Here is a 14,664-nt window from a genome sequence, read left to right as displayed (position 1 = left end):
GGCCCTCATCAGTGTATGACATTGTATGAAGAATGATATGTTTGGTTGGCCCTCATCAGTGTATGACATTGTATGAAGAATGACATGTTTGGTGGGCCTCATCAGTCTATGACATCGTATTAGGAATGATATGTTTGGTTGGCCTCATCAGTCTATGACATTGTATGAAGGATGACATGTTTGGTGGGCCTCATCAGTGTATGACATTGTATGTAGAATGACATGTTTGGTGTGCCCTCATCAGTGTATGACATTGTATGTAGAATGACATGTTTTGTGGGCCTCATCAGTCTATGACATCGTATTAGGAATGATATGTTTGGTTGGCCTCATCAGTCTATGACATTGTATGAAGGATGACATGTTTGGTGGGCCTCATCAGTGTATGACATTGTATGAAGAACGACATGTTTGGTTGGCCTCATCAGTGTATGACATTGTATGGAAAATGCCATGTTTGGTGGGCCCTCATCAGTGTATGACATTGTATGAAGAATGACATGTTTGGTTGGCCTCATCAGTGTATGACATTGTATGGAGAATGCCATGTTTGGTGGGCCCTCATCAGTGTATGACATTGTATAAGGAATGATATGACATTGTACGAAGAATGCCATGTTTGGTGGGCCCTCATCAGTTTATTACATTGTATGTAGAATGACATGTTTGGTGGCCCTCATCAGTTTATTACATTGTATTAGAAGTGACATGTTTGGTGGGCCCTCATCAGTGTATGACATTGTATGGAGAATGACATGTTTGGTGGGCCCTCATCAGTGTATTACATTGTATGAAAAATGACATGTTTGGTTGGCCCTCATCAGTGTGTGACATTGTATGTAGAATGACATGTTTTGTGGGCCTCATCAGTCTATGACATCGTATTAGGAATGATATGTTTGGTGGGCCCTCATCAGTTTATTACATTGTAAAAGGAATGATATGACATTGTACGAAGAATGATATGTTTGGTGGGCCCTCATCTGTGTATGACATTGTATGGAGAATGACATGTTTGGTGGGCCCTCATCAGTGTATTACATTGTATGAAAAATGACATGTTTGGTTGGACCTCATCGATGTATTACATTGTATGAAGAATGGCATGTTTGGTGGGCCCTCATCGGTGTATGACATTGTATGGAGAATGACATGTTTAGTGGGCCCTCATCAGTGTATTACATTGTATGAAAAATGACATGTTTGGTTGGCCCTCATCAGTGTATGACATTGTATGGAGAATGACATGTTTTGTGGTCCTCATCAGTCTATGACATCGTATTAGGAATGATATGTTTGGTTGGCCTCATCAGTCTATGACATTGTATGAAGGATGACATGTTTGGTGGGCCTCATCAGTGTATGACATTGTATGGAGAATGCCATGTTTGGTGGGCCCTCATCAGTCTATGACATCGTATTAGGAATGATATGTTTGGTGGGCCTCATCAGTGTATGACATTGTATGAAGAATGACATGTTTGGTGGGCCTCATCAGTGTATGACATTGTATGGAGAATGACATGTTTGGTGGGCCTCATCAGTCTATGACATCGTATTAGGAATGATATGTTTGGTTGGCCTCATCAGTGTACATATTTGGTGTACGTACCCCCTGTGTAAATATTGCCGGATTCCCTGATTCTAACATGTCTTCTAGCTCCTCGTTTGTTGTAGTTCTTCCAGCTATAACACAAACGTTTACATTTAGTTGTAATTCAAGCCACATTTATAATCAAACCAAAAGAATATTACCAGATAAAAGTAAAACTTTAAACAAATAAAATGAAAATTGACATTTTTATACATAAATATTCTTTGAAATGTTTCATGTCCATAACCTCGTTAACTATTTTTGTATATACATACTTCAGTCACATAGTCATACATAAAATCTTTGCAAATATTTGAAGAGTTCCTGAAATAATAATTTTGGAAATTAATTCAACAGATAAATTGTAAAACAGCCACATGATAAGATAATAATTACATAGTAAAGACTGTGTAGGGTGCCAAAAATAAAATATCTGCCCAAAAGTGCAACATGTGTCAATATAAATATCTTAAATGATGCTGGATCTATAGCTATGGCAAATCAATTTGTATCTACATTTATGGTAAATGACATCAAAGACATCATATCTTTATGGAAATGATAGAAAGACATATATATATTGCTAAGGCTACTAATGTATCTCTATGTTAGAGGACATCAATGATTGTAAATCACTATTGCTATGGTTACCAATGCTAGTTCTATCTCTATGGTAGGGAATATCAATGACAACATTGCTATATTTCTATGGTAACTAATATATCTCTATAGTAAAAGACATTATTGACACCAAATCTCTATTACTATGGTTACCAATGCTAGTTCTATCTCCATGGTAGGCAGGGGTCGACACTAACACTAGTCCGCTCAGTCCTGGACTAGTAGATTTCAGCAAGGACTAGTGAATCACCTTACCTAACTGATCATTTAGACTTGTGAAAAATATTGTTATAAGGTAAGAATATTCCTTTTTAAGATTTTAAAAACTGCTTAAAATAAGATATATTGCATTATAAATTGTCAAAGATTAACTAAATCCTTTACTATATTTTTAAGGCAGTTATTTTAAGTCCCCTACAGTTGATTACTTTTGATGTTTCATGCTGTAGATCGCGATGTTTTCTTAAGGAAATCTTGGACTAGTTACATTGACACAGAACTAGTAAATAATCATTTCAACTAGTCCTGTGGACTACCAAGCAAAAAAAGGTTAGTGTCTAACCCTGGTAGGGAATATCAATGACAACATTGCTATATTGCTATGGTAACTAATATATCTCTATAGTAAAAGACATTATTGACACCAAATCTCTATTGCTATGGTAACCAAATGATAGTTCTATCTCTATGGCAAATCACATCAAAGACATCAGGATATCATCAATCTAAAACAACAAAGTTTCTTTCTCTCACTCATGTTGTTCACTACTAATTACAAATCTACTATTATGACAGTAATCTACCACAAAATTGATAGCAAATGATGCCCAATTTACTACAAACAACATCACTATGACTGAAATGGCAAAGACGTCATGATCTAACACTTCTGTTGTCTTGTGTCATGGTTTAATGAACAAGAAATTCATATTACAAATCGCTATATGCAAAGAGACAAAATCAGTATCTATTTCGAAAGAAACAGTTTACGGATGTACAACCTGTATTCAATTTGACGTAACTTGACAGTTACAGATAATTCTTAAAGTCACAACCTTGAAATATACAAAATAGTAAAAGTGTCAACCTTTAAGTTACAATACTGTACACCATCAAAAGTTCCTCATTTATTCGAGGTAAATGTTGTCCAGAACAAAAGATCCTATTCGTAAATACAACAAACTTTCTGTCCACAACTCATGCGTCACACTATAGATGGCCTCTATGACAACTAAAACAATCTAACACAGTAAAGAACAAACAGGCAGCCATCTTACGTATAACAGCTACTTTCCTTATAACACGTCAGAAATAATGGCCGGGTTTTCCCTTTGCTATGCAGACTTCCGTACAGGGCAGCAATTTTCCATTCATCAAGACGAGATATGATAAAATGGGACATTACCTCTATAATTATGGTAGTAATTTTTAACAGAAATTTTACAAAAATATAATGCGAAAATGGACAAAGTTCAGATCCATAAAAGGAACAATATAGAAGAAATATTATTTTAGGGAAGTCAGTTATTTTGCTGGAGTCAATTTCAGCTTTTAATAAAATTTCTTTTGGAAAGTTGGTGATTTTACAAACAACACGAACAGGGGGCATACATGTACCATCCAATAAATACTGACTCAATTTGTAGAGGAGTAACTTTGAAACAAGTCAAGTGTGATTTTTACCCTTTACTCTTGACTGATAATCACTTAAAGACCTGAGGCTGACCACCTAAAGCAGATCAAGAACTTGGTTACCATACTATGGTTTAAATACTCACTAAATTTATAGAGGAGTTACTTTGAAACAAGTCAAGTGTGATTTTGACCTTTTACCCTTGACAGACAACCACACAAATCTAATCAGGTATAGAACTTGGTGTTAACATACCGCTGGTACTTAACTATGCAAAAACAAACTAAATTTGTTGAAGAGATTGTAACATACCTTGAACAATCTTTCTAGAATCACAGAGGAACAAAACCATTTTTCAGTGTAACTTTGGGTATGGTGGGTAAGTGGAGAGGGGGTGGGGAGGGATCCCTTAATTTCTGACAATTGAGCCCAAATTCTAGAAACATTGTAGTAACATTCATATCAAGTAAGCTTGTAGAAACAGCAGTAAACTTTCCCATAACAAAAAGGTCTTGTATTGTAAACATGATATCTGATTAAGTTTAAACAAAACCATGGAGACAACGACGTGATACAGAGCCACACATTACAATACAGGAAACATAGGAGAAACAGGAAATCTATCACAAGATTCATTTTGTGGTTTTAGTGTGAACAATGAATGAAACCCACTTCTTACTATTGGATATGACCTTTCACAGTATCCACTTTATATATCACACCAAGATTGATAATTTATCATTTTAGTTTTCTAAAGAAATAGAATCAAGGTGTAACCGAGGTTATTTTTAATAAGTGTCTTCACATGGATTCAACCCCAGAAATTCTCCTTACTAAGCTGGTAAGATGCAACTATTTCACCTGCAGGGTGACATGTTTGATCTGATACCCTTCCAGAAAAAAACCTTGTTTGATCTTATACCCTTCCAGAAAACCCCTTATGTCCCAAGTGTTATCAGGGGACACGGCAATGTTTGTGAGAGCAAGGCTCAATATTTTTGTCATTATTCAATAGCTCCTACACGAACACAAGTATAGCAGAGGTCATTATTTTCGCCAGGTCAGTATTTACAAGGGTGTAATACTCAACAGTCTTGACCAGGGGCCGGTTCTATAGGCCAAACATACATACCCACATAGAGAATGGGTCAAAAGCTGCCCAAGGTGTCTCCAAAGAAGCATTCACATAGAGTGGTATGTGATTTTTTTTATAGAAGTGTTCCTATATTTGAAAAACAATCTTTCAGACAAGTTGCTAGAATACCAATAAAGGAACTAAGAACTGGTAATGCTGTCTGTGTTGAGCCTTCCCCTACAGTCCTTTTAACATATCTTTCAGTGGATTTTTTTCAAAGAAATTTTAAATATACTACTTTCAAAACAAAAATTAAAACAAGCTATCACAAGCCATTTTTTTCTAAAGAATTTTCAAAAAAAATGTTATCAATTTAAAGTCAAACAATGAGAAATGCTGAAGACAGCCCAGAAAATATATAACTGGCTGTTGATTGTGCATTCTCTCGTAAGATAAGGGATCATACTGATAAAATTCCTTTAATCAATAAAATAAAAAGAGATGATTCTCACTTTCAATTGGATATGATGGGCAACATTCTGTCATCAAGGAAACAAAGGTAATAACTCAGAATCACGAAGAGAAAAAGTCACAGCCATCAGAAAATGAGAGACATTTCTTCATTAATTCCTAGTCAGATTGAGAATATTTTATTAGATAAATGTTTTTTTGGAAACAGTTCCTACTTGTTTGAAAAATCTGGGATCACCGTTGAGAATAAAAGAGGAGAAAATCTGGGTCAGATTTGGGGTCATTTTAATCAATGAGGAAACCAGATGTAACAATCAATTAAAAATTTGATCAAAATCACGGTTTGGTGATTCATCAACACGATATTAAACTGGAGAAGATGATGCATAATTTTCCACGAATGAAAAGGGAAAGGAACAACAATTCACTGACAAATCATGGGTCAAATATCAAACAACAGTCCATACATGGTATACAAAAGTGCTTGAGATAACAGGTAATGCTTCGATTAAAGCATAAAGGGAGATAATCACTGAAGGGCGGAACAATAAGATATAAAGAAAACATGTAAAACAGGTATTTTTCTACTCTTTTGACAAGTTCATCATACGTTTTACATAATTTCATAAATACATGTTTTGTGTTCCTATTTATAAAATACAACTGCCTACCCTTCCCCATATCTATTGAGATATTCCTGACAATGAAATATTTGTTTCAAAAGAAACTGTGATACACAATAATACGGAGAGAATTCTCACAAAAACATATCATACAGGTTTGATTGTGACTGTTGTATAGACATATCACAGAGCGCAGGGAAATGACATAAAAAGCCACGGCTCCTGTCACTGATTATACTATAATTGAATAATCAATCTCAGTCTGGCTGGATGTATTTCTACACTATTGATCTCTCCTGTATCAATTGATTAATCAATGAATAACTATACACTCCCTAATTGAAATGCCTTAAGATTTTCTATGAAACTATGGTAAATGGAATATGCCATTAAATCAGAGATATTTATTTTAAATATAATTTAAGAACGTTTCTTATCAAATTTCTCTATCTGAAACCTGATTATAGAGTGCATCTAAAAAATGTTCCCATATGAAATTGAAGTACAGAATTTTTATCTGAAAAATAATTACAGGATGTCTCTCAAAAATGTCTCCATCTTTAATCTAATAACACAATGTTCTTAGAATGTTTTAGATTTTTTGAATGGAAAATCATCTTTATTCGAATCTATATATAGAAAGTCAGCAATTCTGACAGGGACAAACTGACATGGATTACGACATCGAAGTAACAACAGGTACTTCCTGTACAGCGTACAGAGGGACAAGAAACACTTAGGATTAACAATTGGGAAAGCAGTGGATGAAATCTAAAAAGAATTTGTTACAAAATTCACACTCTGGAGAAAAAGCCTGTATAACATGGACCAGTTTGCTTTAAGTGCACATATTACAACTAAACAATCTAACACCCATTCTTGATCTACAGATAAAAATTATGTAAAATTTGACAAAAAATAAGATAAAAATACATGGATTTTAGTTGGTGACTTTGTGCTTATCCAAGCACGTCCAAAAAAGAAATCAGGCAAAATTTCAATTATTTCAAATTTTACATTATGTACTAAAAGGAATAAAATTAAAAACATCGAAAAATGTTAGCAGACTCAATTTTAGCAACAATAAGTAAGGATTTAAGCTACTCTATTTCAATATTTTACACACGATTGTAGGCCACTGCAGAGAAAAATCAGCATTTAGAAATAACTGCGATAGCAATAAACAAGACGACCAAATTACACCTTTCATTGTTAGACTGTTTATAAAATCTCTGACAACTCTGACTAACATTGTGGCCACCGATCTCCGACAATTCCACAAACATTGTTACGATCAGGTCAGCAAAATGTTGAAGACATAAGCAGTACAACAACTATCAGGTTTTGATTGACATGCACTTACGCTAGCTCACAGGCCCACGCTACAGGTAATTGATAGTTAATTAGCAGACAATACCAAATAAGGAACTCAGCGTAATTTTGTACGTAAGGGGGGGGGGGGAGACAGCAGCACAAGCAAAAAGTACGAAACGATGGCTTACTGATCTCCAGCTGCCTCTGAATGCGTCCTTTGCATCGCTCACGGTAGTCTATCTGGCACGAATTGTAATCGTTCATAACCTCCACAAATTTACGTGATAATGTGGCGTGCTAGGGCAGAAATGAAAAGAAATGTACAGAAATTATTCAAAAAACACAAAAAATCCATCAAAAGTTTATAGTTTACTAGAAAATCAAATAAAAATAGTTTAAATGACTGTTCCATTTACCGAAGGTATGCATTTTTATCTGAAAATGAAACCTTAATATTTTGATCCAAAACTTTACAGGAATTCATCCTGAATTTCAAAAGCAAATAGTTTTGAAGTGTGAACCAAGACTAACTGAAGTATTCAATACAAAAATACAGCCAGCCAAATGGAACAATCGTTTGTGAACAAAAAATCGGAAAAAAATAAACAAATGAAAAAAAAAGAAAATGAAGAGATGTTCTTTTGCTACCTAGAGCAAAGTAAGAGGTTTGGGCTGATCTAGTAGAGGAGATTTAAAAAGAAACGCCGTGCAGAATAGAAACGTTCTTACTGATCTCCATTTGACGCTTAATTCGAGTTTTGCACCCCTCTCGGTAGTCTAGCTGAGCTTGGTTGTACACTCCCATCACTTCCACAAATTTACGTGATATTGTGGAATACTACAGAAAAAGTTACACATCAAAGTGGAAATATTAATAGATTTAGAAAGAAAAGAAATACTTCAATATGAAATAAATATTTAAATTGTTTAGTTCAATAGAAAATAAATACTAAAACTTTTTTTATTTTTTTTAATAGGAAAATAATGTCAGAACGGATTAAATAACATTTAGTTTGGTAGGAAGTAATTAAGATGGAAAATTAATATTAATGGTATTATTTTGTTTAATAGGAAAGAATATATTTAAACCAATTCATTGTTTAAATATTAATAGTTTTATGTGAAAAAGTTTTAAAACATTAACTTAATATTATATTTGATAGAGTTAACTTGCAACTGCTTGAAATCTCATTAATAAATGTAGACAAAAAAATGAAACTGCCAATTAGGAAATTGACATGGACTTCAACAACTAAATTTTGTAGCTAAATTTTGCTTGTATTATAATGATTTTAAATAAAATAAGTATGAACATCAAAGAAACATAAAAACTAAACAGAAATTCAGCTGTACATACTTGTTTGGTGTCATCTAAAAATAAGTATGAATGAAAATTTCTCGATAATATTTTATCTCTAGTCCATTTCATTATTTTTGTTATGCAATAATTACATGTGACAAAAGAATGAATTTTGTAAAATATGAAGTAAAACAAGAAACTATAAAAAAAAGATTTTTTATTCATTTCAATTGTAAAATCTATTTTCATGATAAAATATTTAGCATAACTTACGTATGCATAAAATGTATTACTACCTATATAGCTATCAATAAAAGTTTCAAGAAACCTTGGATTTCAATTCAATAGTCTCTCCTTGGGACCGCCCTCAGCATTTCATGCAGAAGAAAATGCCATGTTGCTTCCTCATGAACGGGCAATGTGTTGAACAGGTGATTTTCTGACACAAAGTTACAGATTGAAATCTTTTATACTGGGATACAAACAATGTGTAATTGTAGATAGCAAGCAATCTCTGAATTTATGGTAATTATTACTCGATTTAAAAGGTTAATTTTGCATTTCAATTTAAGAAATGATAGAATTTAATTTGTTCTGTAAATAATTGCATTAATTGACCTGTTTAAGAAGTTCATTTTTAAGTGTGTTTTTTTCAAATCTTTCCTACAAAAATGTTGGGCATTGAAAAATTGGTATTTCTTTTTGAATTATTGTAATATGTAGCACCCACTACCACAGTGAAAGGTTACCTAGGTTGTCATTGTTTAGCTGAAGCATTAGATTAAATCTTAGTTAAACCATTTTGCCAAAAAGGTAAATTCTAATGAGAGGAAAGCATTGGAACAAGAGATATGAGGGTGAAGGAGCTACAAGTATTACAGTTTTGACATACCACTGAAGAGAACAAGCTTATGGTTCAGACAAAATAGTTTATCAGACTGGTGAGAAGTTTGAAGATTAAAATTAATATCACTATATTTGTCAACTTTTAAGAATTTTGTTTTTTAACCATCCACGTTCTTCTGATTTTTTTGTAAAAGCAAGTTCTTTTAGTGCTAATGAAAGAACCTGAAAAAGAAACCTTCTGGAGAATTGCTGAAAAAAATCCTGAAAATGAATAAAGCAGGAAATTTTCTCTTCAAATGTTGCCCCCAAATATTTGGAAAGTAAAATGATGAATTCAACAGGTTTGCTTGTGTTTTCTTTGTCAAGAATGTAATCAACTATTTTATTTCAGTGGAAAATTTCAAAGTAAAAACAAATTCAGTTCTATTCAAAATTGATTCACAGCTTCAGAAAAATTAGAAAATTTTCTACTGGACAGTAATGAGTTATCTTAAGTTGTTTGAATATTTCTATGGTTTTTCGCAAATTTTCCTTTTGTTTGTGTGCGTCAGAAAAGCCATAAAATCCCAATTTGCATTTTTTGATGAATAAATCTGAAAATGAAACTTAATTTAAAGACAAGAAATATTGCAAAAGTAATATCTTAGCATTGGACACATATAATATGAAAAAATAGACATGCTTTTATAGACTTCAATTTCAACAAAATTTGTAAATGTCAAATTATCTTTCTTCACACAATTTAATGATATTAATTTCATTCCTTTGTATGACTGAACAGATTAGTGGAAATGAAGGTTGAACTGACCCATTTACAATACATGTTTAATTATATCACTTAATTGATCAATAAGAGGAAAATGATGATGCAAGTGTGATTTCCTCATGTCATGATATAAAATACTGAATACCAGAAATGTTTTACCACATCAAATTTTCACCCTTCCCTTTTCAAATCCAGAGTTGCCTAGTGTCAATTCCGCCCTCCACATACATGTAATGGTTATGTATAATATGCTGTGTATAAATATTTTCCGTCATGATAAATTTGTTCTCATTACTTAGGGAGAAAAGGTAGAAAAGTTAAATTGTGACAAAATTTCCTGGTATACAGAATGAAAAAAAGGTTATGGAATGTTTCTAACTGTCCACTGAAGATGTTGAAGTTTTCCCTACAATCAACTGTAATTTTGAATCTTGTTAAGTTCATATTCGACTTCCTTTTAATATTTAAAGACGGGTTCTGCTAATTTTTAGTACTTTCAAGCGTACGTAATATGCATTTCTTGTTATAATGTTTTGAAGCAGTCTTATTGTGCTTTAATATGCTTGAAAAAAAGTCCATCCCAAAGGACTGTAAGCTAACCAACAACACATGGTTCTTTGTACCTCTCCATACCTTTACCTATTTCCATACATTTACCTATTTCCATACCTTACCCTATTTCCATACCTTTACCTATTTCCATACCTTTACCTATTTCCATACCTTTACCTATTTCCCTATTTCCCTTAATCAAACGGGCTTTATAAATGGAAAGTAAAAGTAGTGCATCTCAATGGAGCTATACGTTTATTATTCATTATTCCAGCACTTCTCTTTAACAAATTCTTTATTTGGTGGTATTTAAGGAAACTTAATGCATAATGTTAAATATCTTTCATGGTGAAATATTGCTAAAAATCAGCAGAAATCCATCTTTAAATGATGTTATATAGTAAGTAACAATCATCTCGTCAGAATCCCTGCCTTATTGTGCACCTTTCATAGTTATGAGTCATCCAATTATTGAATATGGCCAAATTATGATTAATGAAAAACAAATTATTTTATAAGTTTTTTTTTTTTTGGGGGGATGAAACTATGTTACAGAAAGGTAGGTTACCTTCACTCAACAAAGGTACCAATACAATGGACCTATAATAGGTGTCCACTTGATTGCATGTTAATGAAAAAAGTCTCTTATTCTGGTATATAAAACAAAATCAGATAAATGTCACCACATAAGTGCTCTTATATTTCCACATGTGAATCAACCAATGAAAAGTGCTCACACATACTTGCAAATTGATGTTGACCAATGAAAGTGCTGATATGAATTTCACACTAAAACTGACAAGTGATGATACAACTTTAATTTCCAAATCTACCAATGCAAGTGTGTTGAAGTCTTTCTGAAACTGTTGATGATTGGTGTAAATACATACTTGTGTCTTTCGTATTCTAAGGTCTGCAGATGATTTGTTGGAATGCTCCTCTTGTTCTATGTTTTGTTCAATAACTGGAAAAATAAGAAAACAAGTAATCAGTAAATTTTCTTTAGAAATATTTCTGCAAACTTCTTCCATACCTGCTATAGATTACAACTTTATGGTGACACAACTCTGTCTTTGTCGTATTATCGTTTAACATTATTAACCAAACGTCATTTGCAACCCATGTAAGCTTTGGGAAAAAATAGGCCCGTTATATCTAACTGCATCCTAGTAACAGGCATCCAATGTCCTCTGTAATGGGGATGGTTACTTCCATGGTTACGTGGGGACATTTGAAGAAACCAAACAAATTGTCCCACTGCAGGTCCACTGATGTTGCTCCCCCTGTAGATTTAGTAGTTTTCTTCTATTTCAACTGTGTCGAGAAGATCCTCGGTTTGCACGGGGGAAAACGTATGTTGCCCTATGTTCATGACTGATGTCTACAACTATGTGTCCTTTTTTTAGGAGGACACTGGAAAGACCCAAACTGTTTGGCTGACCACAATGCTTGATTCCTGGCATTTGTGGCAAGTATGTAGAAATGTAGAGTGTACGACTTGGTAACCCTTGGTAAACTTTGGTGACCCTTAGTAAACTTTGGTGACCCTTTGTAACCCTTGGTAAACTTTGGTGACCCTTTGTAACCCTTGGTAATTATAAACTATGAGGACCCTTGATAACCCCTCATGAACTTTGGTGACCCTTGATAACCCTTGGCAAACTTTGGTAACCCTTGGTAAACTTTGATGACACTTTAACTGGTAACCTTTGGTGAATCTGGTAATCCTTGGTCGGTGACCCTTTGTAAACTTTGTTGACCCTTGGTAACCCTTGGTAAACTTTGGTGACTATTGGTGACCATTGGTGACCATTGGTGAAATATTGCTCGTCTTGTTCTCACATGAAACAGTATGTTAAAGTACGAGAATTTAAACATAGATTAATATAGCAGCCATGATTGATCTCACAGCCATGATTGATCTCAAAACATTGATGAAAGGAAATAACTCCATGTCCTCGTACATGTAACAAAAAATTCATGAGTGAAATATTGAATTGGCAAAGTGAAAAATCAATCATAAATTACTGTCTGGGGATCTAGATTTTTACAGATATGATCAGAAATTGGCTTCCTGTGCAATGCTCAATGAAATGAATCATTATTCTAGAGTCCATAAACAAATAAATTTGGTTTTAAAATGCAATTCAGAAACTTGTTCCATGTCAAAAACCAGTTGAGAAACTTGTTTCATGTCAAAAACTTGGTGAAAGCATTTTGGAATGATAATTGTATAAGTCCTGGACAAATTATGTTGAATGACTCAGATGTAACTAAATCAAAACTTCCTAACAACAGCTTTTATAATTTAATTAGCCTGAGATAATACTATCTGATATAAATGAAAAAGTAGTTGTTGTTTTCTTTGGCTTTACATAATACACAATAACCAGTAATCAGTCATCCCCGGATAGAAATATCCTTCCTCATATTATATATATATTGCAGAACATGCTTTCATTTTTCTTCTACGTCATAAACCTGGAAACACATTACAATAACCAAATTCTTAGACAACATTTCATTCAGATCAATTTTACTGACAAACATAAACTTTATTTGGAAAATGACTTTGAAGACAAATTCTAGCCGAGAACTTATCGCTATATCTATATAATATCCTCCCTAATTTGGCCCACTTGACACGTAAAGATGTGAGGGAGAAGTTATTGTTCGAGCCAATTACAGCCAAACAGTGTTTTACTTGGTTTGGACTAATACAACATACAATGATTATGAAGAAAATCCAACATACAGAGCTGGTCATGATGAGCAAAGAACAGACTTGGCCTTCAAGGTTTTTTTAATTTGGTGTAACATGACGACAGAAATGAGAAATTTCACGGAGAATTTAAATCACTAACAAACATGACTATACAAGTTTTGTCTTACATAGCGCATGATGCCTTCACAACATTTGTATAATCAATGGGTATAGCCAGTCAACCTTTATGAGAAAATCTGGTGGAAAGGTTATCAGAAATGATATAACCATTGATAGATGATCAAACCTAACGTAAATATATCCCATCACAGATAGTGTATTGAGAGGATTCAGACAAATTGAGCGAAATAATGATTTGTTTATTGTGGGAATCATAACCATTTATATTGAGCCTCCCATGTTTTTCCAATAATACCAATAATTCTGTTTGACTGCGTAGGGTTTAAACGTCCACAGGAATACTATATTGATTTGTTTTCTTCCTAGATTTAATTCTGGTATTATGAATAACTTATTTTCAAACTTAATTATAGATTATCAATATATATCATGAATATCAATGTGTATTTACGACAAGAAACATGTCAGTTACAATAACACTGGTCTTGATCATAAAATGCGTAGTATCATAAAATATGTCTACTTTTGTGTCAATTTAATTCATTTTAATTCATTTATGACATGTGTATTCAAACTTTAAACTGACTAGCTATATTGATTAACTTAATGTCTGATTTGATTACGAAATGTTTTGCACTAATGAAAATAATAAATAACAAGAGGCCCATGGGCCTTAACGGTCACCTGATATATTTATACAGAGAGTTGATTTTGTTTTTAACATGAACAGAAATATTATTCAAAGTGACAAAAAACAATAAAACCACCTTACTCAATATCTAGCATACAGATTTCAGACTAAAAAGGATTTGAAACTAACACCTCTGATTTTTAACAAGGAAAAATGAAGAAATTTTAGCACACTGACTCCTTTGAGTCCCACCCTACAGCCCTTTGGGATAGGGCTGGCTCAAAATTTTCAAAGTATCAAACTGTCAATTCAAGGTTATAATTTCAATCTAGTTATTAACATGTAATATTCAAAGTATCATTTGCCATTATAAACCATAATACATTTTGCCCC

At 33.2% G+C, this 14,664-nt stretch overlaps 1 protein-coding gene across 2 annotated transcripts in view; it reads right to left on the bottom strand.

Annotated features, from left to right (window-relative positions):
- Nucleotides 1-14,664, bottom strand: part of LOC110444990 (syntaxin) — a 68,363-nt gene that overhangs the window by 5,631 nt on the left and 48,068 nt on the right. The window contains exons 5-7 of one of the 2 annotated variants that reach the window (XM_021489462.1): nucleotides 11,686-11,759; nucleotides 8,061-8,169; nucleotides 1,613-1,686 (exon numbers count right to left, since the gene is read on the bottom strand). In XM_021489462.1, coding sequence (XP_021345137.1) covers nucleotides 1,613-1,686; nucleotides 8,061-8,169; nucleotides 11,686-11,759 — 257 coding nt within the window. Of the gene's footprint in view, nucleotides 1-1,612; nucleotides 1,687-7,519; nucleotides 7,629-8,060; nucleotides 8,170-11,685; nucleotides 11,760-14,664 lie in introns of both variants that reach the window. The other variant, XM_021489385.1, reaches the window with a different exon arrangement.

This window comes from Mizuhopecten yessoensis, unplaced genomic scaffold, assembly GCF_002113885.1.
Source record: "Mizuhopecten yessoensis strain PY_sf001 unplaced genomic scaffold, ASM211388v2 scaffold245, whole genome shotgun sequence".
Classification (NCBI taxonomy): domain Eukaryota; kingdom Metazoa; phylum Mollusca; class Bivalvia; order Pectinida; family Pectinidae; genus Mizuhopecten; species Mizuhopecten yessoensis.
The sequence above is the reverse complement of the archived record's forward strand: the minus strand, read 5'-3'. Positions and strand labels throughout refer to the sequence as shown.